At 45.1% G+C, this 17,707-nt stretch overlaps 1 protein-coding gene across 1 annotated transcript in view; it reads left to right on the forward strand.

Moving 5' to 3' along the window:
• LOC136626693 (ephrin type-B receptor 5-like) overlaps positions 1-17,707 on the forward strand; it is an 81,488-nt gene that overhangs the window by 23,727 nt on the left and 40,054 nt on the right. Inside the window, exons 4-5 of the mRNA XM_066601711.1 lie at positions 3,501-3,659; positions 13,836-14,168. Of these exons, the coding sequence (XP_066457808.1) occupies positions 3,501-3,659; positions 13,836-14,168 (492 nt within the window). The remainder of the gene's footprint in view (positions 1-3,500; positions 3,660-13,835; positions 14,169-17,707) is intronic.

The following is a 17,707-nucleotide window of genomic DNA, read 5'->3' on the forward strand; positions in this document are numbered from 1 at the left end:
ACATGTTGGTGTGTGCATCCTGCAGCAGCTCCATTGAATGATTAGCAGCCAGGAAGCTGCAGCACTCCGGCTAGTAATCACCTTCATGGTGACCAGACTTCTTGAAAAGGGGACAGACGTCCTGAAAGCAGCACAAAAGACTGTCCCGCTTAGGGACCCTGGGGAAAGCAGGATGCAGGGTCCCAAAGCAGGACTGTCCCGCCTGAATCGGGCCGTCTGGTCACCTTACTTTACATAACACCATAACCTATTTAACAAATTAACCCTTTGCTCTACTATTAGCTATGGCATCATAACCCCGATTACTATGTTACAGTTCCGTGAGTCCATTTACCCCCACCCTGGCCAGGGTACCAGGGGGTAGTAGTCTGCTCACGCTTGCTGACCATCTCTTTGCTTCCCAGCTGCCGCTTCCATGGTGATTCTTCTGCACCATCTCCACAGTGAACAGCCATGACTGGAAGGGCGCCTCTCTTCCCATGCGCTGTGGGCTTCTCTAGGGGCTGCCCACACAATCAGATCTGCTGCATCGGCTCAGGGACTGTCTGTGACGCAGCACAGATCCCTATATATCATGCCTGAAGGGCGCCAAACTTCCTCCTGCACCTCAGGGGAGGGGCTGGGCCTAGCCTCATACACTTGGGGCCGGATCTTCTGGGCGGTGGCACACTAATTGCATCACCGCCCACATCGTCACTGGGGTGGAACCCCCTCTCCATCCTCCTGCGAGGCCACAATATAAGGCACTCTGGCTTACTGTCTACAACGTCTGCTTTTGTTCCCCTCCCCAGACGTGGTTCAGGGGGACTGGTGCCCGATGGAGGGGGATAAGCATAGTTGTCAGCTATAAGGAGGAGGGCAGGGAGTGCTTCCCCCTTACAGAATCAATGCCAATTTGAGTTGCAGCAGTTTACCAGACTAGAGGGGGCGGCTATATGATATTAGTTCCTGTCCCATGACTTTTGGCATGTCGGTGTATATCTAAATCCATCGGCGCAGAATATCAGAAGTACAGGCGATAGGATAATAAACGGGAGTTCCCCTTTAAGGGAGACCATCAGCAGCTACAAGCTTAATGAAGAGGTCCGAGGTTTCACAGTTTACATTGATTTCCAATGAACCTTGTATTAATCGCTATAATTAGAGACCGTTGAGTATAGACGGTTACGCCGGCGCGGCCCCCCGGTCATTGGCGATCACTCAGATGGAAAGCTTCCCCTGACCCATCTCCCAGATACATCCCACCGACTATGGAAGCTCCGCAGACGGAGCGTTAATTAATGCCGAAGCAGCGAGGGAATCCCGGGCGGCCGCGTCCTGGCACTGCCCACTTATTTACAGGAGGCTCCATCGCCCTGAGACCCAGATTTACAAATGTGGCCTAATTCCGGGAGCTGGAAAGAACGTTTTGTGGAACGTTTAACTTTTTTTTCTGCACTGTATGATTCAGACATAGCAGAGCTGAGTTGGTCAGATATAGTAGAGCTGAGTTGGTCAGATATAGTAGAGCTGAGTTGGTCAGATATAGTAGAGCTGAGTTGGTCAGATATAGAAGAGCTGAGTTGGTCAGGTATAGTAGAACTGAGTTGGTCAGATATAGTAGAGCTGAGTTGGTTAGGTATAGTAGAGCTGAGTTGGTCAGATATAGAAGAGCTGAGTTGGTCAGATATAGTAGAGCTGTGTTGGTCAGATATAGTAGAGCTGAGTTTGTCCTATATAGTAGAGCTGAATTAGTCAGATATAGTAGAGCTGAGTTGGTAAGATATAGTAAAACGAGTTGGCCAGATATAGTAAAGTTGGGTTGGTTAGGTATAGTAGAGTTGAGTTGGTCAGATATAGTACAGCTGAGTTGGTCAGATGTAGTAGAGCTGGGTTAGTCAGGTATAGTAGAGCTGAGTTGGTCAGATATAGGAGAGTTGAGTTGGTCAGATATAGCAAAGCTGAGTTGGTCAGATATAGCAAAGCTGAGTTGGTCAGATATAGCAGAGCTGAGTTGGTCAGATATAGCAGAGCTGAGTTGGTCAGATATAGCAAAGCTGAGTTGGTTAGATGTAGGAATTCTACGTTTGTCAAAGTAGCAGAGCTAAGCTTGTTGCAGAAATGAATTTTTGGGATATGCTGGTAGGGTTGTCTAAAATAACCCTTCACAGTTGGGACTAAAACTTACAATTTTAATAGAAAAAGCTTAAAAACACATAACGTGGGGGCACATACAAAAAACAAAATAGTCCCTAATAATTAGGGCACCAAAAAGACAGACAGTAATATCTGGAGGTATCAAGTAGACGCCTAATTCCAGGTAAATATAAGGCTTGTCTAAAATAGCAGAGCTGAAATTGATTTGTTGTAGTTGAGCGGACTTTGTCAGATGTAGAAATGTTAAATTTGTCAGATGTAAGTAAGCTGAGCTTCTAGAATGCAACAAACAAGGGCAGAGGTAATCGTCAAACCTGGGACCCGAAAAGACCCCTCGACCACATAGAAAGACCCCGGTATTAAAATGTCAAATGAAAGTAGGGAGACTTGTTACAGTTTTGCACTGACTGGCAATGAGCTGTCTAATGTGTTGGAGCTAAGTATGACATATGTAGCAGTGTTGAGCTTCTGAGGCACAGCAGAGCTGAGTTTATCTAATGTAGCAGTGACAGCCGTGTTCCATGTAGAGGGGCCAAGTATGTCAAATGAATCAGAGCTGAGGTTTTGAGTAGTACTAAGCTCATGCAGTGTAGTTGAGCAGACTTTGTCAAATGTACAATGATGAACTTGTTAGATGCAGTAGAGCTGAGTTTGTCTGTAGAAGTAGTTGCTTTATGTGGGACAGCCAAGTTTGATAGATGTAACAGCGCTGAGCTTCTCAGGTGTAGTAGAGTTGAGTTTATCTGATGCTAAGCTTGTCTAACATAGAAGCTTTTCCGATGTAGCAGAGCTGAGATCATTCAGTGTAGTTGACATGAGGTTGTCCGATGTAGCACAGATGAGTCTGTCCACTGAATTAGAGCTGCAGAAGCAGCCAAGTTTTATGTATGTAGCAGAGCCAAAGCGGTCATGTCACAGAGTAGCTAACATGCCAGGTATCCATATTATCACATTGGAATATCCACATGGCTTCTAACATATGACAAACACAGCTCTGCTGCATCTGTAAACCTAGTAACATAGAAACTGCAGACCTCCCTCATTACGCTGTTAGATTATTAATGTACAGAACTAAGCAACCGAAGAACGTCTCCCCGTGTCCAGAGTGGAATATACAGTGAGGTACAGATATAGCAGAGCTGAACTTGTTGTGTGCTGATTCTTCTGCTAACCCACTTAAAGGACGAGGTTTTATCTGTGTGCAACTGCAGCTAACACATCGCCTTGCATTGTGGAATATAACAAACTCAACTCTGCTCCATCTGAGCAAACTCAACTCTGCTACATCTGACAATCTGCTGTCAGCTCTGCTGCACCTGTCTGGTTTTGTCAACAGATTCTAAACGTCTGACCTTCCTCAACAGCCTGCCCACCCGGGACTTACAGTCCTCCAGATGCAATGACTGCCCAGTGCCACGTCTGCCCACCCAACAGCAACACGACGGCCGCCGGCGCCTTCAGCTGCTTGTGTAATAAAGGATTTTACCGCATCCTGGAGGAATCGCCGGAGTCTCCGTGTACGGGTGAGTCACAGCGCCATTACCTGCTTATTAATGCAAGGTACTCGGGGCGGACCGTCCGCAGAGTATGCAGGACACATGCAGGCAGCTTTAAGGCCGGGTCACATGGGTGTATGTAAGCTGCGTATTACACGTGCAAAAAGTGCGCACGTAATACGCAGCGAATACAACCCATAGATTTCAATGGGTTCGTTCACATGTGAGTATTTTCAGTTGTGTGAAAATATGTAGTAGTGTATATGAAGTAGTAAGAGTGCCCCCATTAGTGGCTCCAGTAGTAACAGTGACCCCCATAGTAATAGTATTAAAAGGGATCCCTACCACAGTGGCCCCAATAGTAATAGTGACCCCAGTAGTAATAGTGACCCCCATAGTAGTAGTATTAAAAGGGATCCCTACCACAGTGGCCCCAATAGTAATAGTGACATGGTGACCCCAGTAGTAATAGTGATGCCCATAGTGACCCCAGTAGTAATTGTGGCCCCAGTGGTAAAAGGGATCCCCACACTGGCCCAGTAGTGATAGTGACCCCCCCCCCCCCCCCCCCCATAGCCATCCCAGTAGTAAAAGTCATTCCTATACTGGCTCCAGTACTAATAGTAATCTCCATAGTGGACCCAGTAGTAACAGTGAATCCCTATAGTAATAATAGTAAAAGTGATGCCCATAGTGGCCCCAGTAGTAAAAGTGATGCCCATAGTGGCCCCAGTAGTAAAAGTGATGCCCACACTGGTTCCAGTAGTAATAATAACCCACACAGTGGTCCCAGTAATAAAAGTCATTCCTATACTGGCCCCAGTAGTAATAGTATGCCCACAGTGGCCACAGTAGTAATGGTGGTGCTCACAGTGGCTGCAGTAGTAATGGTGATGCCCACAGTGTGTCCAGTAGTAATAGTGACCCCCCATAGCCATCCCAGTAGTAAAAGTCATTACTGTATTGGCTTCAGTACTAATAGTAATCTCCATAGTGGACCTAGTAATAACAGTGAATCCCTATAGTAATAATAGTAAAAGTGATGCCCACACTGCTTCCATTAGTAATAATAACCCACACAGTGGTCCCAGTAATAAAAGTCATTCCTATACTGGCCCCAGTAGTAATGGTGATGCCCACAGTGTGCCCAGTAGTAATAGTGCCCCTCATAGTAGCTCCAGTAGTAATAGTTGACCGATAGTGGCCCTAGTAGTAATAGTAGCCCCAATAGTTAAAGTGATGCCCACACTGGTTCCAGTAGTAATAATAACCCACATAGTGGTCCCAGTAATAAAAGTCATTCCTATACTGGCGCCAGTAGTAATAGTATACCCACAGTGGCCCCAGTAGTAATGGTGATGCCCACAGTGTGCCCAGTAGTAATAGTGCCCCTCATAGTAGCTCTAGTAGTAATAGTTGACCCATAGTGGCCCTAGTAGTAATAGTGGCCCCAGTAGTTAAAGTGATTCCCACACTGGCTCCAGTAGTAACAGTGACCCCCATAGTAGCTCTAGTAGTAATAGTTGACCCATAGTGGCCCTAGTAGTAATAGTGGCCCGAGTAGTTAAAGTGATTCCCACAGTTGCTCCAGTAGTAACAGTGACCCCCATAGTAGCTCTAGTAGTAATAGTGCCCCCCATACTGGCCACAGTACTAATAGTGACCCTCATCGTAGCTCTAGTAGTAATAGTACCTCCCATAGTGACCCCAGTAGTGATAGTGAACCCCATAGTAGCTCCAGTAGTAATAGTTGTCCCCCATAGTGACCCCAGTAGTGATAGTGACAGTCCACCACTAGGACTGACATGCCGCCGTTTTTTTCATTTATTTTGATTTCTACTTGTTTCTAAGGCTCTAATGCAGGGACTACTCTATCAAGGAACTATCATAGGTAGCTTAGGTTCTATTTAACTATCTACTTGAACCCATACCCGCAGAGCAACAGAGGGCTTTAGATAGTTATTTTACAAACTATATTTGACGGCAATTTCTTTAGACCGTGGTACATTATCCCGGTCAAACCTGAATTTAGAGAATAGATCTGTTCTTATGTTTACCCTATTCTCAATCATTGCTATTGTAGAACTGGGATAATTACAGATCTGTCAGGGAACATTTCCCATTCGAAAACAACCATTAAGTATAAACTTGGTTGTTAGTCTCTAAATAAGGCAGATCTTTATTTGATTCCTCCGTATCCAATACCCAATAATTGAGGCAATTGTGGATACTTTGAGGTTTCATAACGAATTACCTTCCAGCCACCATCCAGTATATCACTGGAAATAACGTATTGGAACCCCTGAAGAACCCACAAGCTGGGGGAAACGCGTAGGATTACGCTTAACGTTTTCTTACATGCGTCATTTTCTCCATCAGAATGACACATGTTTAGTAAATTTGGACAATTAAGTCATGTTCTAAGACCAACAATACGCAATAGTTGAGTTTAATAGTTTGACTCAACCTAGTTGGTCTCTAATAGTCTATATGAGTGGCATTTGATCCTAACTTATCGTTCCGTATCTGATCCAATATATGTATGTTTTGTTCTTTCGCTTTTCTCTTTTAGTTATTCACAATAAAAGTTATATTTTAATAATAGTAGATTGAAGGTCCACGCAGTAAACTTCCTTGAATTAATAAGCTGGACTGACACTCCCCCTGTAAAACCCCAGCAGTGATAGTGAACCCCATAGTAGCTCTAGTAGTAATAGTGTCCCCCATAGTGACCCCAGTAGTGATAGTGAACCCCATAGTAGCTTTAGTAGTAATAGTGCCCCCCATACTGGCCACAGTAGTAATAGTGCCTCCCATAGTGACCCCAGTAGTATTAGTGCCCCCCATACTGGCCACAGTAGTAATAGTGACCCTCATCGCAGCTCCAGTAGTAATAGTGCCTCCCATAGTGACCCCAGTAGTGATAGTGAACCCCATAGTAGCTCTAGTAGTAATAGTGTCCCCCATAGTGACCCCAGTAGTGATAGTGAACCCCATAGTAGCTTTAGTAGTAATAGTGCCTCCCATACTGGCCACAGTAGTAATAGTACCTCCCATAGTGACCCCAGTAGTATTAGTGCCCCCCATACTGGCCACAGTAGTAATAGTGACCCTCATCGCAGCTCCAGTAGTAATAGTGCCTCCCATAGTGACCCCAGTAGTGATAGTGAACCCCATAGTAGCTCTAGTAGTAATAGTGTCCCCCAAAGTGACCCCAGTAGTGATAGTGAACCCCATAGTAGCTTTAGTAGTAATAGTGCCCCCCATACTGGCCACAGTAGTAATAGTGCCTCCCATAGTGACCCCAGTAGTATTAGTGCCCCCCATACTGGCCACAGTAGTAATAGTGACCCTCATCGCAGCTCCAGTAGTAATAGTGCCTCCCATAGTGACCCCAGTAGTGATAGTGAACCCCATAGTAGCTCTAGTAGTAATAGTGTCCCCCAAAGTGACCCCAGTAGTGATAGTGAACCCCATAGTAGCTTTTGTAGTAATAGTGCCCCCCATACTGGCCACAGTAGTAATAGTGCCTCCCATAGTGACCCCAGTAGTATTAGTGCCCCCCATACTGGCCACAGTAGTAATAGTGACCCTCATCGCTGCTCCAGTAGTAATAGTGCCTCCAATAGTGACCCTAGTAGTGATAGTGAACCCCATAGTAGCTCTACTAGTAATAGTGTCCCCCATAGTGAGCCCAGTAATATTGGTGACCCCTCTTTACCCACAACAACCCGACAAGCATGTGGACTGCCTTGTAGTCACAGTCCTGTGGCAGCAGGACAAGCGACAGTTATGATGCCCCCATTTCAGTGACAAGCTAATTGTCCTTAAATCACGAGGGAGCTGCAGACCCCAGAGCCCACACTTTGTGCTTACCGAAACCTCGATCTTAAATGTGGGGATATGTTATGCTCCGCCCCTGGGGGTATTCCCAACCAGTATGTCATATTACTGTAAGCTCCGCCTCTGCCCCATATGAGGTCTGGGGAGCGCACTACAGATCTCAGTATCCTATGGGATTCTGCGAAGGCTGGGTGGTAGCCTGTAGAGGGGCATTGCAGTAGTTATAATAGTTAAACCCCCGTCGGGGTACAGCGGTAGTTATAATAGTTGAGCCCCTATAGCAGTATAGCGGTAATTATAATAGTTGAGCCCCTATAGGAGTATAGCGGTAGTTATAATAGTTGAACCCCTGTAGGAGTATAGCGGTAGTTATAATAGTTGAACCCCTGTAGGGGTATAGCAGTAGTTATAATAGTTGAACCCCCGTCGGGGTATAGCGGTAGTTATAATAGTTGAACCCCTGTAGGGGTATAGCGGTAGTTATAATAGTTGAACCCCTGTAGGGGTATAGCGGTAGTTATAATAGTTGAACCCCTATAAGAGTATAGCAGTAGTTATAATAGTTGAACCCCTGTTGGAGTATAGCGGTAGTTATAATAGTTGAACCCCTGTTGGAGTATAGCAGTAGTTATAATAGTTGAACCCCTGGAGGATATAGTGGAACTTAGAATAATTGAGCCCCTGTTAGGGTATAGCAGGAGTTACAATAGTTGAACCCCTGTTGGTGTAAAGCGGTAGTTATAATAGTTGAGCCCCTATAGGAGTATAGCGGTAGTTATAATAGTTGAACCCCTGTAGGGGTATAGCAGTAGTTATAATAGTTGAACCCCTATAGGAGTATAGCAGTAGTTATAATAGTTGAACCCCTGTTGGAGTATAGCAGTAGTTATAATAGTTGAACCCCTATAGGAGTATAGCAGTAGTTATAATAGTTGAACCCCTGTTGGGGTATAGCAGTAGTTATAATAGTTGAACCCCTGTTGGGGTATAATAGTTGAACCCCTGTGGGGATATAGCGACAGTTATAATAGTTGAGCCCCTGTTGGGGTATAACAGTAGTTACAATAATTGAACCCCTGTTGGTGTAAAGCAGTCGTTATAATAGTTGAACCCCTATAGGAGTATAGCGGTAGTTATAATAGTTGAACCCCTGTGGGGATATAGCAGTAGTTATAATAGTTGCCCTTTCACAGTGGTGACTTGAATTAAAAAATATAATTTTTATTTTGAACTTTTTAAAAATGCACATATAGGGGCACAACACATAAAACAACAAAAACAAAAAAAGTAAGTAAGGGGCGTGGTAAATACCATCCAACCACACCGTCACTAAAGATGGGCATCCAATTGTGCTGTGTGTGTGGGTGTTTGTGTGATCTGGTCACCGGCGACCACGAAGTTTTTTTGTCCTGCTTAAAGCCGGTAATGTATGAGGCAGGGGTATATTGGTACTTGGGGTTTGTAAGATTATCCCCAGTTGTTTTGGTCTTTTTTTATTTATAAAGCCCACACACCGTAGATGGATGCAATTTTTAGTGATTTGAACGTTCGTTTCTTCACAATTCTTTTTTGCCCCCCCCCCCCTTTTTTTTTCAAAGGAGGGTAGAGGTACCTGACCAATTCCTAAATGGATAGTCGGAATTGGCCTTGGCCGTAGGGATCATCTCCCGAGGTTGCTAGATATGTATGATGCCAACCTCCAGAGAGAGTCTCCCGGTTAGTATAGGACGGCCTCGCCTCTATAGATAAGGGTCGTAGTGTAAATACTTGACCCAAGCGTATTCGAATTTCCCTTTTTAGTATGCTGATTCTCGTATTTAATTGCTCGACGCGTTTCACCACTTCAATTCTCGTGGATCATCAGGAGCATTATAAATCGGGATTGAGTAGAGACAGTATAGATGATATCATGAGGTCACCAATAGACCAATTGATAAAGAAACGAATATCTTAATTTTTGGAGGGCCTGTTCATGCAGCAGGTTTCTCAAAGGATCGGGTCTAGCCTGGGTAGAAAGTTCGATACTCAAATTTCTCTTATTGACAAAAGCAATAATTTGAGATTTGCCAGAGATAGCGTATCCTAATGACCCAAATCAGCCTTGAATGCGAATGTCTGGCGTGGGGTGTGCAGGACTGATACGGGAATGTTCAAGCTGCTACTACTCACAGAAACATACCATAGGGATGCAGTATTATGCTGTGAGTAAAGTAGTATTGGAGCAATCCGTCTCTGTCCAGAGATTGGATAGCCGGTTCGTCCTATGCAATATGCATATTGGGACGCTAAGCCGGTATCGCAAGGGTTTTTGTGCCTGTGCTTATTCAGGACACATATCCCCAGGTGAGGAAAAGGAGAGAAGCACTAGCCCCCTGCTTCTCTATAGAGAACACCCCGTTCACCAATCTGCTGCTTCTTTAGCTATCACATAAACAGACTAGTGGTTTACTAGCCTGTTACGTGTAGGAGCTTATCTAACAGAACCCGCCCGAGTTTCTTTTCCCAGAGTGTCAGAATTGACAGAAGAAAAGGGTGGATACAAGATGAAAATAACAAAAGTTGGTGTCCATAGCCCAGATGGTAGGCTAGGGAATGAGCTCTGGATGCAAGGTGCTTGCCTTATATAGTGCAGTGCCCTCCTTCAAGAGGGTGTGATCAATTTGTCCACCTATCAAGATAGACTACGCCCCCTTATGTACACATCATGTGGATGGGAAGGGCTCATTTGTTATTATTAGACTCCATGTAAACCCAGCACTGGATCGGGAGTCCTCAATGGTTACTGGAATGTGGGTCCTCTGATGTTGTGGAAACGATCGTCCCTCAGGGCTCCTCTCCACTGGCGACGGCGATAATCGCTGCGAGAAAATCGCAATGCCAAGATCGCACCGCATCGCCGCAAAACCGCAAGTTTGCGATTGCGCTGCGATGCGACGCGACATCCGCCCTGCCATTACGCTGTGTGTGCGAGAGAAAAAAACGCTGAAACAATCCCCCTGCTGCGATTTTTAATCCTCGCCTCGCAGCCTGCCCCCAAACATCGCCAATGGAAGGCTGTCACAGAACCACACGTGCAGGACCTTCCCCCGAGAACCCGCATTCTCACATCGCACTGAAAGCGCACAACTATCTCGCCAGTGGAAAGGAGAAATTAAGATATTCGTTTCTTTATCAATTGGTCTATTGGTGACCTCATGATATCACCTATACTGTCTCTACTCAATCCCGATTTATAATGCTCCTGATGATCCACGAGAATTGAAGTGGTGAAACGCGTCGAGCAATTAAATACGAGAATCAGCATACTAAAAAGGGAAATTCGAATACGCTTGGGTCAAGTATTTACACTACGACCCTTATCTATAGAGGCGAGGCCGTCCTATACTAACCGGGAGACTCTCTCTGGAGGTTGGCATCATACATATCTAGCAACCTCGGGAGATGATCCCTACGGCCAAGGCCAATTCCGACTATCCATTTAGGAATTGGTCAGGTACCTCTACCCTCCTTTGAAAAAAAAAGGGGGGGGGGGGCAAAAAAGAATTGTGAAGAAACGAACGTTCAAATCACTAAAAATTGCATCCATCTACGGTGTGTGGGCTTTATAAATAAAAAAAGACCAAAACAACTGGGGATAATCTTACAAACCCCAAGTACCAATATACCCCTGCCTCATACATTACCGGCTTTAAGCAGGACAAAACAACTTCGTGGTCGCCGGTGACCAGATCACACAAACACCCACACACACAGCACAATTGGATGCCCATCTTTAGTGACGGTGTGGTTGGATGGTATTTACCACGCCCCTTACTTACTTTTTTTGTTTTTGTTGTTTTATGTGTTGTGCCCCTATATGTGCATTTTTAAAAAGTTCAAAATAAAAATTATATTTTTTAATTCAAGTCACCACTGTGAAAGGGCTACTCAAGTTAAATTTGGAGACTTTTTGCTCTGCCTACTCTGTGAAATATAGTTATAATAGTTGAACCCCTGTGGGGATATAGCAGTAGTTATAATAGTTGAACCCCTGTGGGGATATAGCAGTAGTTATAATAGTTGAATCCCTGTAGGAGTATAGCAGTAGTTATAATAGTTGAACCCCTGTTGGGGTATAGCAGTAGTTATAATAGTTGAACCCCTGTAGTGGTATAGCAGTAGTTATAATAGTTGAACCCCTGTTGGGGTATAGCAGTAGTTATAATAGTTGAACCCCTGTGGGGATATAGCAGTAGTTATAATAGTTGAACCCCTGTTGGGGTATAGCAGTAGTTATAATAGTTGAACCCCTGTAGTGGTATAGCAGTAGTTATAATAGTTGAACCCCTGTAGGAGTATAGCAGTAGTTATAATAGTTGAACCCCTGTTGGGGTATAGCAGTAGTTATAATAGTTGAACCCCTGTAGGGGTATAGCAGTAGTTATAATAGTTGAACCCCTGTTGGGGTATAGCAGTAGTTGTAATAGTTGAACCCCTGTGGGGATATAGTGGAACTTAGAATAATTGAGCCCCTGTTGGGGTAAAGCGGTAGTTATAATAGCTGAACCCCTGTGGGGATATAGCGATAGTTCTAATAGTTGAATCCCTGTGGGGATATAGCAGTAGTTATAATAGTTGAACCCCTGTAGGGGTATAGCAGTAGTTATAATAGTTGAACCCCTGTAGGGGTATAGCAGTAGTTATAATAGTTGAACCCCTGTAGGAGTATAGCGGTAGTTATAATATTTGAACCCCTGTGGGGATATAGCGGTAGTTATAATAGTTGAACCCCTGTAGGAGTATAGCGGTAGTTATAATAGTTGAACCCCTGTGGGGATATAGCAGTAGTTATAATAGTTGAACCCCTGTCGGAGTATAGCGGTAGTTATAATAGTTGAACCCCTATAGGAGTATAGCGGTAGTTATAATAGTTGAACCCCTGTAGGGTATAGCGGTAGTTACAATAATTGAACCCCTGTAGGGGTATAGCAGTAGTTATAATAGTTGAACCCCTGTAGGAGTATAGCGGTAGTTATAATAGTTGAACCCCTGTAGGGGTATAGCAGTAGTTACAATAATTGAACCCCTGTAGGGGTATAGCAGTAGTTATAATAGTTGAACCCCTGGAGGGTATAGCGGTAGTTATAATAGTTGAACCCCTGTAGGGGTATAGCAGTAGTTATAATAGTTGAACCCCTGTAGGAGTATAGCGGTAGTTACAATAATTGAACCCCTGGAGGGTATAGCGGTAGTTATAATAGTTGAACCCCTGTAGGGGTATAGCAGTAGTTATAATAGTTGAACCCCTGTAGGGGTATAGCGGTAGTTATAATAGTTGAACCCCTGTAGGAGTATAGCGGTAGTTATAATAGTTAAACCCCTGTGGGGATATAGCAGTAGTTATAATAGTTGAACCCCTGTCGGAGTATAGCGGTAGTTATAATAGTTGAACCCCTATAGGAGTATAGCGGTAGTTATAATAGTTGAACCCCTGTAGGAGTATAGCGGTAGTTATAATAGTTGAGCCCCTGTAGGAGTATAGCGGTAGTTATAATAGTTGAGCCCCTATAGGAGTATAGCGGTAGTTATAATAGTTGAACCGCAGTAGGAGTATAGCGGTAGTTATAATAGTTGAACCCCTTTGGGGATATAGCAGTAGTTATAATAGTTGAACCCCTGTGGGGATATAGCAGTAGCTATAATAGTTGAACCCCTGTGGGGATATAGCAATAGTTATAATAGTTGAACCCCTGTGGGGATATAGCAGTAGCTATAATAGTTGAACCCCTGTGGGGATATAGCAGTAGTTATAATAGTTGAACCCCTGTAGGGGTATAGCGGTAGTTATAATAGTTGAACCCCTGTGGGGATATAGCAGTAGTTATAATAGTTGAACCCCTGTAGGGGTATACCAGTAGTTATAATAGTTGAGCCCCTGTGGGGATATAGCGGTAGTTATAATAGTTGAACCCTTGTAGGAGTATAGCGGTAGTTATAATAGTTGAACCCCCGTTGGGGTATAGCGGTAGTTATAATAGTTGAACCCCTGTGGGGATATAGCGGTAGTTATAATAGTTGAACCCCTGTAGGGGTGTAGCAGTAGTTATAATAGTTGAACCCCTGTGGGGATATAGCAGTAGTTATAATAGTTGAACCCCTGTAGGAGTATAGCAGTAGTTATAAGAGTTGAACCCCTGGGGGTTATAGTGATACTTAGAATAGTTGAGCCCCTGTTGAGGTATAGTAATGGTTATAATAGTTCAGCCTCAATAGGAGTATGACGGTAGTTATAACAGTTGAGCCGATATAGGGAGTAGCGGTACTTATAATAGTTGGGACTTTGATGCTACATAAATAACCATCCTCTCCCTCCGCCTCCAGGACCTCCATCCGCTCCGTGGGACTTGAATTATGAAGTCACCGGTCCGGGATCTGTATCTCTTACATGGAGAACCCCGAAAGACATGGGGGGCCGTGCAGACATCATGTACTCGGTGGCGTGTAAGGAGTGTGTGACGGGCCGCTGCCTCCGCTGCGGGGACGGAGTGACCTTCAGGCCTGGACAGGTGGGGGTCACCCAGACGAGGGTCCAGTTGTCAGGACTGCTGCCCGGGGTGGCCTATACTCTGGAGGTGCAGGCGACTAACATGGTGTCGGAGATGAGCGTCGAACAACCGAAGTACACATCGCTGAACGTCAGCATCAGTCAGTCAGGTGAGTGGCAGTGAATCTGACCTCTACAAGATGGTCTGGCGGCTTCTGTCCGGCCATGAAGTCCCTTCTAATCCAGTTCTCTGGATGCAGCCTGCAGTGTAAATAATGGAGGACAAAAACATTCCCAATGTGAGCAAAATTTATTAAGATCGGCATTTCATATGGTAGGGACAATCGATTTGGAGTAACACACACTTCTTGATAAATGTGTCCCATCGTTGGATATCCGTACCCCAAACAGTCAATATTCCACTACTTTTTGCGCCATTTTCTGATGTAAACCTTCATAAATGCACCAGTTTGTCCAATGGTGACCCCATCCTGCCGGATTAAAGGGGTTTTCCGAATAAACATGAGTGGTGGAGTAGACAAAAAAAATGGGCTTAAAATAAAGAAAAGTTGAATAGTCCCCTATCCCGGCAGCTCCCTGTCCAGCACTGCAGCCCTGATGCCCGCCGAACGGACCCTGGAAGCAGCGCTCACGTACCATACATTGTGCACCAGGCTGCAGCGGCCATGGAAGAATCACGACTGAAGACTGAGTGGCTGGGTGGTCACATGCACAATGTACGGCACAGACAGCCTAACACTACTTCCAAGTTCCAAGCGGCGGGGCTGCAGCGCTGGACGGAGAGCCGCTGGGATAGGTGGGTATTCAATTTTTCTTCATTTTAATGCCATTTATCTTGTTTTCTGTCCTGAAAACCCCTTTAATTCCATCGATGTATTTCAAAAATAGCAAGAACAGCGGAGAAAAACAAACAAATGCTTGTGAAGTATGACAGGCCCTAAAATGTGCGACTTTTTCCCGCTGGCACAAAACCCTTCAGAAATCCCTCCCCATATTTGTAATAGTATATAAATATAAGACACATCATTCCATATGGAAATGCAGCCATGACAACCTGATATAAAACCGCCTTTCTTTACACTGCTGCCTTCGCTCAGAGAACTGGATAACAGTACGGACGAGATACGAGACCTCCAGAATGAAATGTGGCTACAAATCGTTTGTCTGGAGGACCCAACATATCCAAATATAACACAGCGATCCCACTGAGAACTGTATAATACCTCATTGTCCCTGTGGAGGCGCTGTTGGGATATCACACACTTGCTGTGAGGTTCTGCTGATCACTGGAGGTACAGCAGTTGGACACCTTGTAAACAGCTTGTTGTTAGGGGGGCTTATAACAAAATGGGATTGTCTAAAACAGATGACCCCTTTAAGAGGCTGAACTAATAAGGGTCTACTAGTGCCCACTATACAGCTCCTTAAACCGGACCTCGGGCCACCATGACATGTGTACACTTACAACACAGGTGGTACAGTGGTTACACTCACTATATGGCCGGAGGATATACAGTGGCCAAGCAAAGTGACTACTATTAACCCTTTAACTGCTTCTTCCCGCCACCCTTGTTTAAAGTGCACCTAACACAAAAAATGCTTGATTTAAAGGCGTTGCCCACTTGTAAACTATTGCCGGCCTATCCTCTGAATAGGCCTTCAATAGTAGATCGGCGAGGATCTGTCGCCCTGGACCCTGCCAATGAGCTGATTTCTGCAGGAACTGGACAGCTCCGTTCTCACTGCAGTGGCCAGGCTTGGTATTGCATGATAAGTTCACATTCACTTCGATGCCTGTAATACCAAACTTGGCCACTGCAGTAACAATGGAGCTGTCTGCTTCCTGCAGAAATCCACTCAGTGCAGGAACACATGGGCCTGGACAACAGCTGATTGGCAGGGTCTCAGGTGACAGGACATCCCTGCTAATTTACTATTGACGGCCATGAATAGTTTACAAGTGGACATCCCTTTAACTCTCTGAGAACATAAAGAATCGCACCTCCAGGGATCTCTGTGTACCGTACACAGCTCCGGAAACAACGCAGTTTTCCAAAACCTCCGTTCAAAGAGAGAATTGGTAAATAGACCATATTTTAAAGGGGTTGTCCCGCGGCAGCAAGTGGGTCTATACACTTCTGTATGGCCATATTAATGCACTTTGTAATGTACATTGTGCATTAATTATGAGCCATACAGAAGTTATAAAAAGTTTTATACTTACCTGCTCCGTTGCTAGCGTCCTCGTTCCCATGGAGCCGACTAATTTTCGCCCTCCGATGGCCAAATTAGCCGCGCTTGCGCAGTCCGGGTCTTCTGCAGTCTTCTATGGGGCCGCTCGTGTAGAATGCCGGCTCCGTGTAGCTCCGCCCCGTCACGTGCCGATTCCAGCCAATCAGGAGGCTGGAATCGGCAATGGACCGCACAGAAGCCCTGCGGTCCACGGAGACAGAGGATCCCAGCGGCCATCTTCACCGGGTAAGTATGAAGACGCCGGACCGCCGGGATTCAGGTAAGCGCTGTGCGGGTTGTTTTTTTAACCCCTGCATCGGGGTTGTCTCGCGCCCCGAATGGGGGGGGGGGGGGGGGGGGTTAAAAAAAAACAAAAAAAAACCCGTTTCGGCGCGGGACAACCCCTTTAAGTGTATTTTTGTAACCTTTTTTGTATCGCTCCAGTGCATCAAAATAAAAACACTTTTGCAAATCGTCCTGCGCGGTCTATAAAAGTGCACGAGGGCTGTATACGCAAAACGGAAACTATTCTTAGACACGACTTGCTTCATTTTAGATGTATTCGCACAATAAAACGGAAGTTGCAAAAGTTTTTTATTATTTTATATATTTTTATAATTTGTTTTCTAGGTGAAATATGTCCTAATTTTTGCCTGTTTGTTGACATATGGGGGAGGGGAGGGGGGGTTTGTCAGTTAGGAAGACAAACTTGGCACAAAACGCAGATTCGCCGTCTCCCTCTGCCGCCCTTTGTTTGCTGGTGGCTGAATCCATAGTTATGGGAGGCCTGAACATTCACGCCTGGCTGGACTGCTGCAGTGAGAGCTCCCCCCCCCCAGTAGAACTGTGAAGTTCCTCGCACGCTCCCTACTTGTCACGTCGCTGATATGTTCACACTTGGGATTAGTGTTGTAGACGTGAGAATGAGGGTGAGCCGCTCCTCTAATTAATCCTGGCATCTCGTTACTAAGTGTTCCACCCCTAAAACAAAAAGTTACAAAAATTATATCCTGAGTCGCCCTCTTGTCAAAACTTTTACAGATGATAAGTGACCCTCCCAATGACCATAGCAGTGCCCATATAAGGTTGTCAGGGACACCCAGCTTTACATAGATCCTGCATGTTCTGTAAATATGCCTAGTGTACAGAGATGCTTAGTTTACCCATTCATGTGTCAGTCTTCACTGCAGCTCTAGCATTCTCTCCCTGAACCAATGGATTCTGGCTCGGTTTTCAATTCCCAATGTTTGTTAAGACCTGTATAAAAGATCAGACATTGATTTACAGGAATGCTGCCATCCAACAGGTGGCGCTGCAAAGGTATTGTTCCATCTCCCTTATTTGCATATTACCCAGAGGAGCATGCATGGCCTTATAAGTCTCCTCACTCACTGTCTAGGTGCTCTCCACAAGGGGAGACAATACCCCTCCTGACTCCTTGAACCAGGAACACCCG

Source organism: Eleutherodactylus coqui, chromosome 4 (genome assembly GCF_035609145.1).
Source record: "Eleutherodactylus coqui strain aEleCoq1 chromosome 4, aEleCoq1.hap1, whole genome shotgun sequence".
Lineage (NCBI taxonomy): Eukaryota > Metazoa > Chordata > Amphibia > Anura > Eleutherodactylidae > Eleutherodactylus > Eleutherodactylus coqui.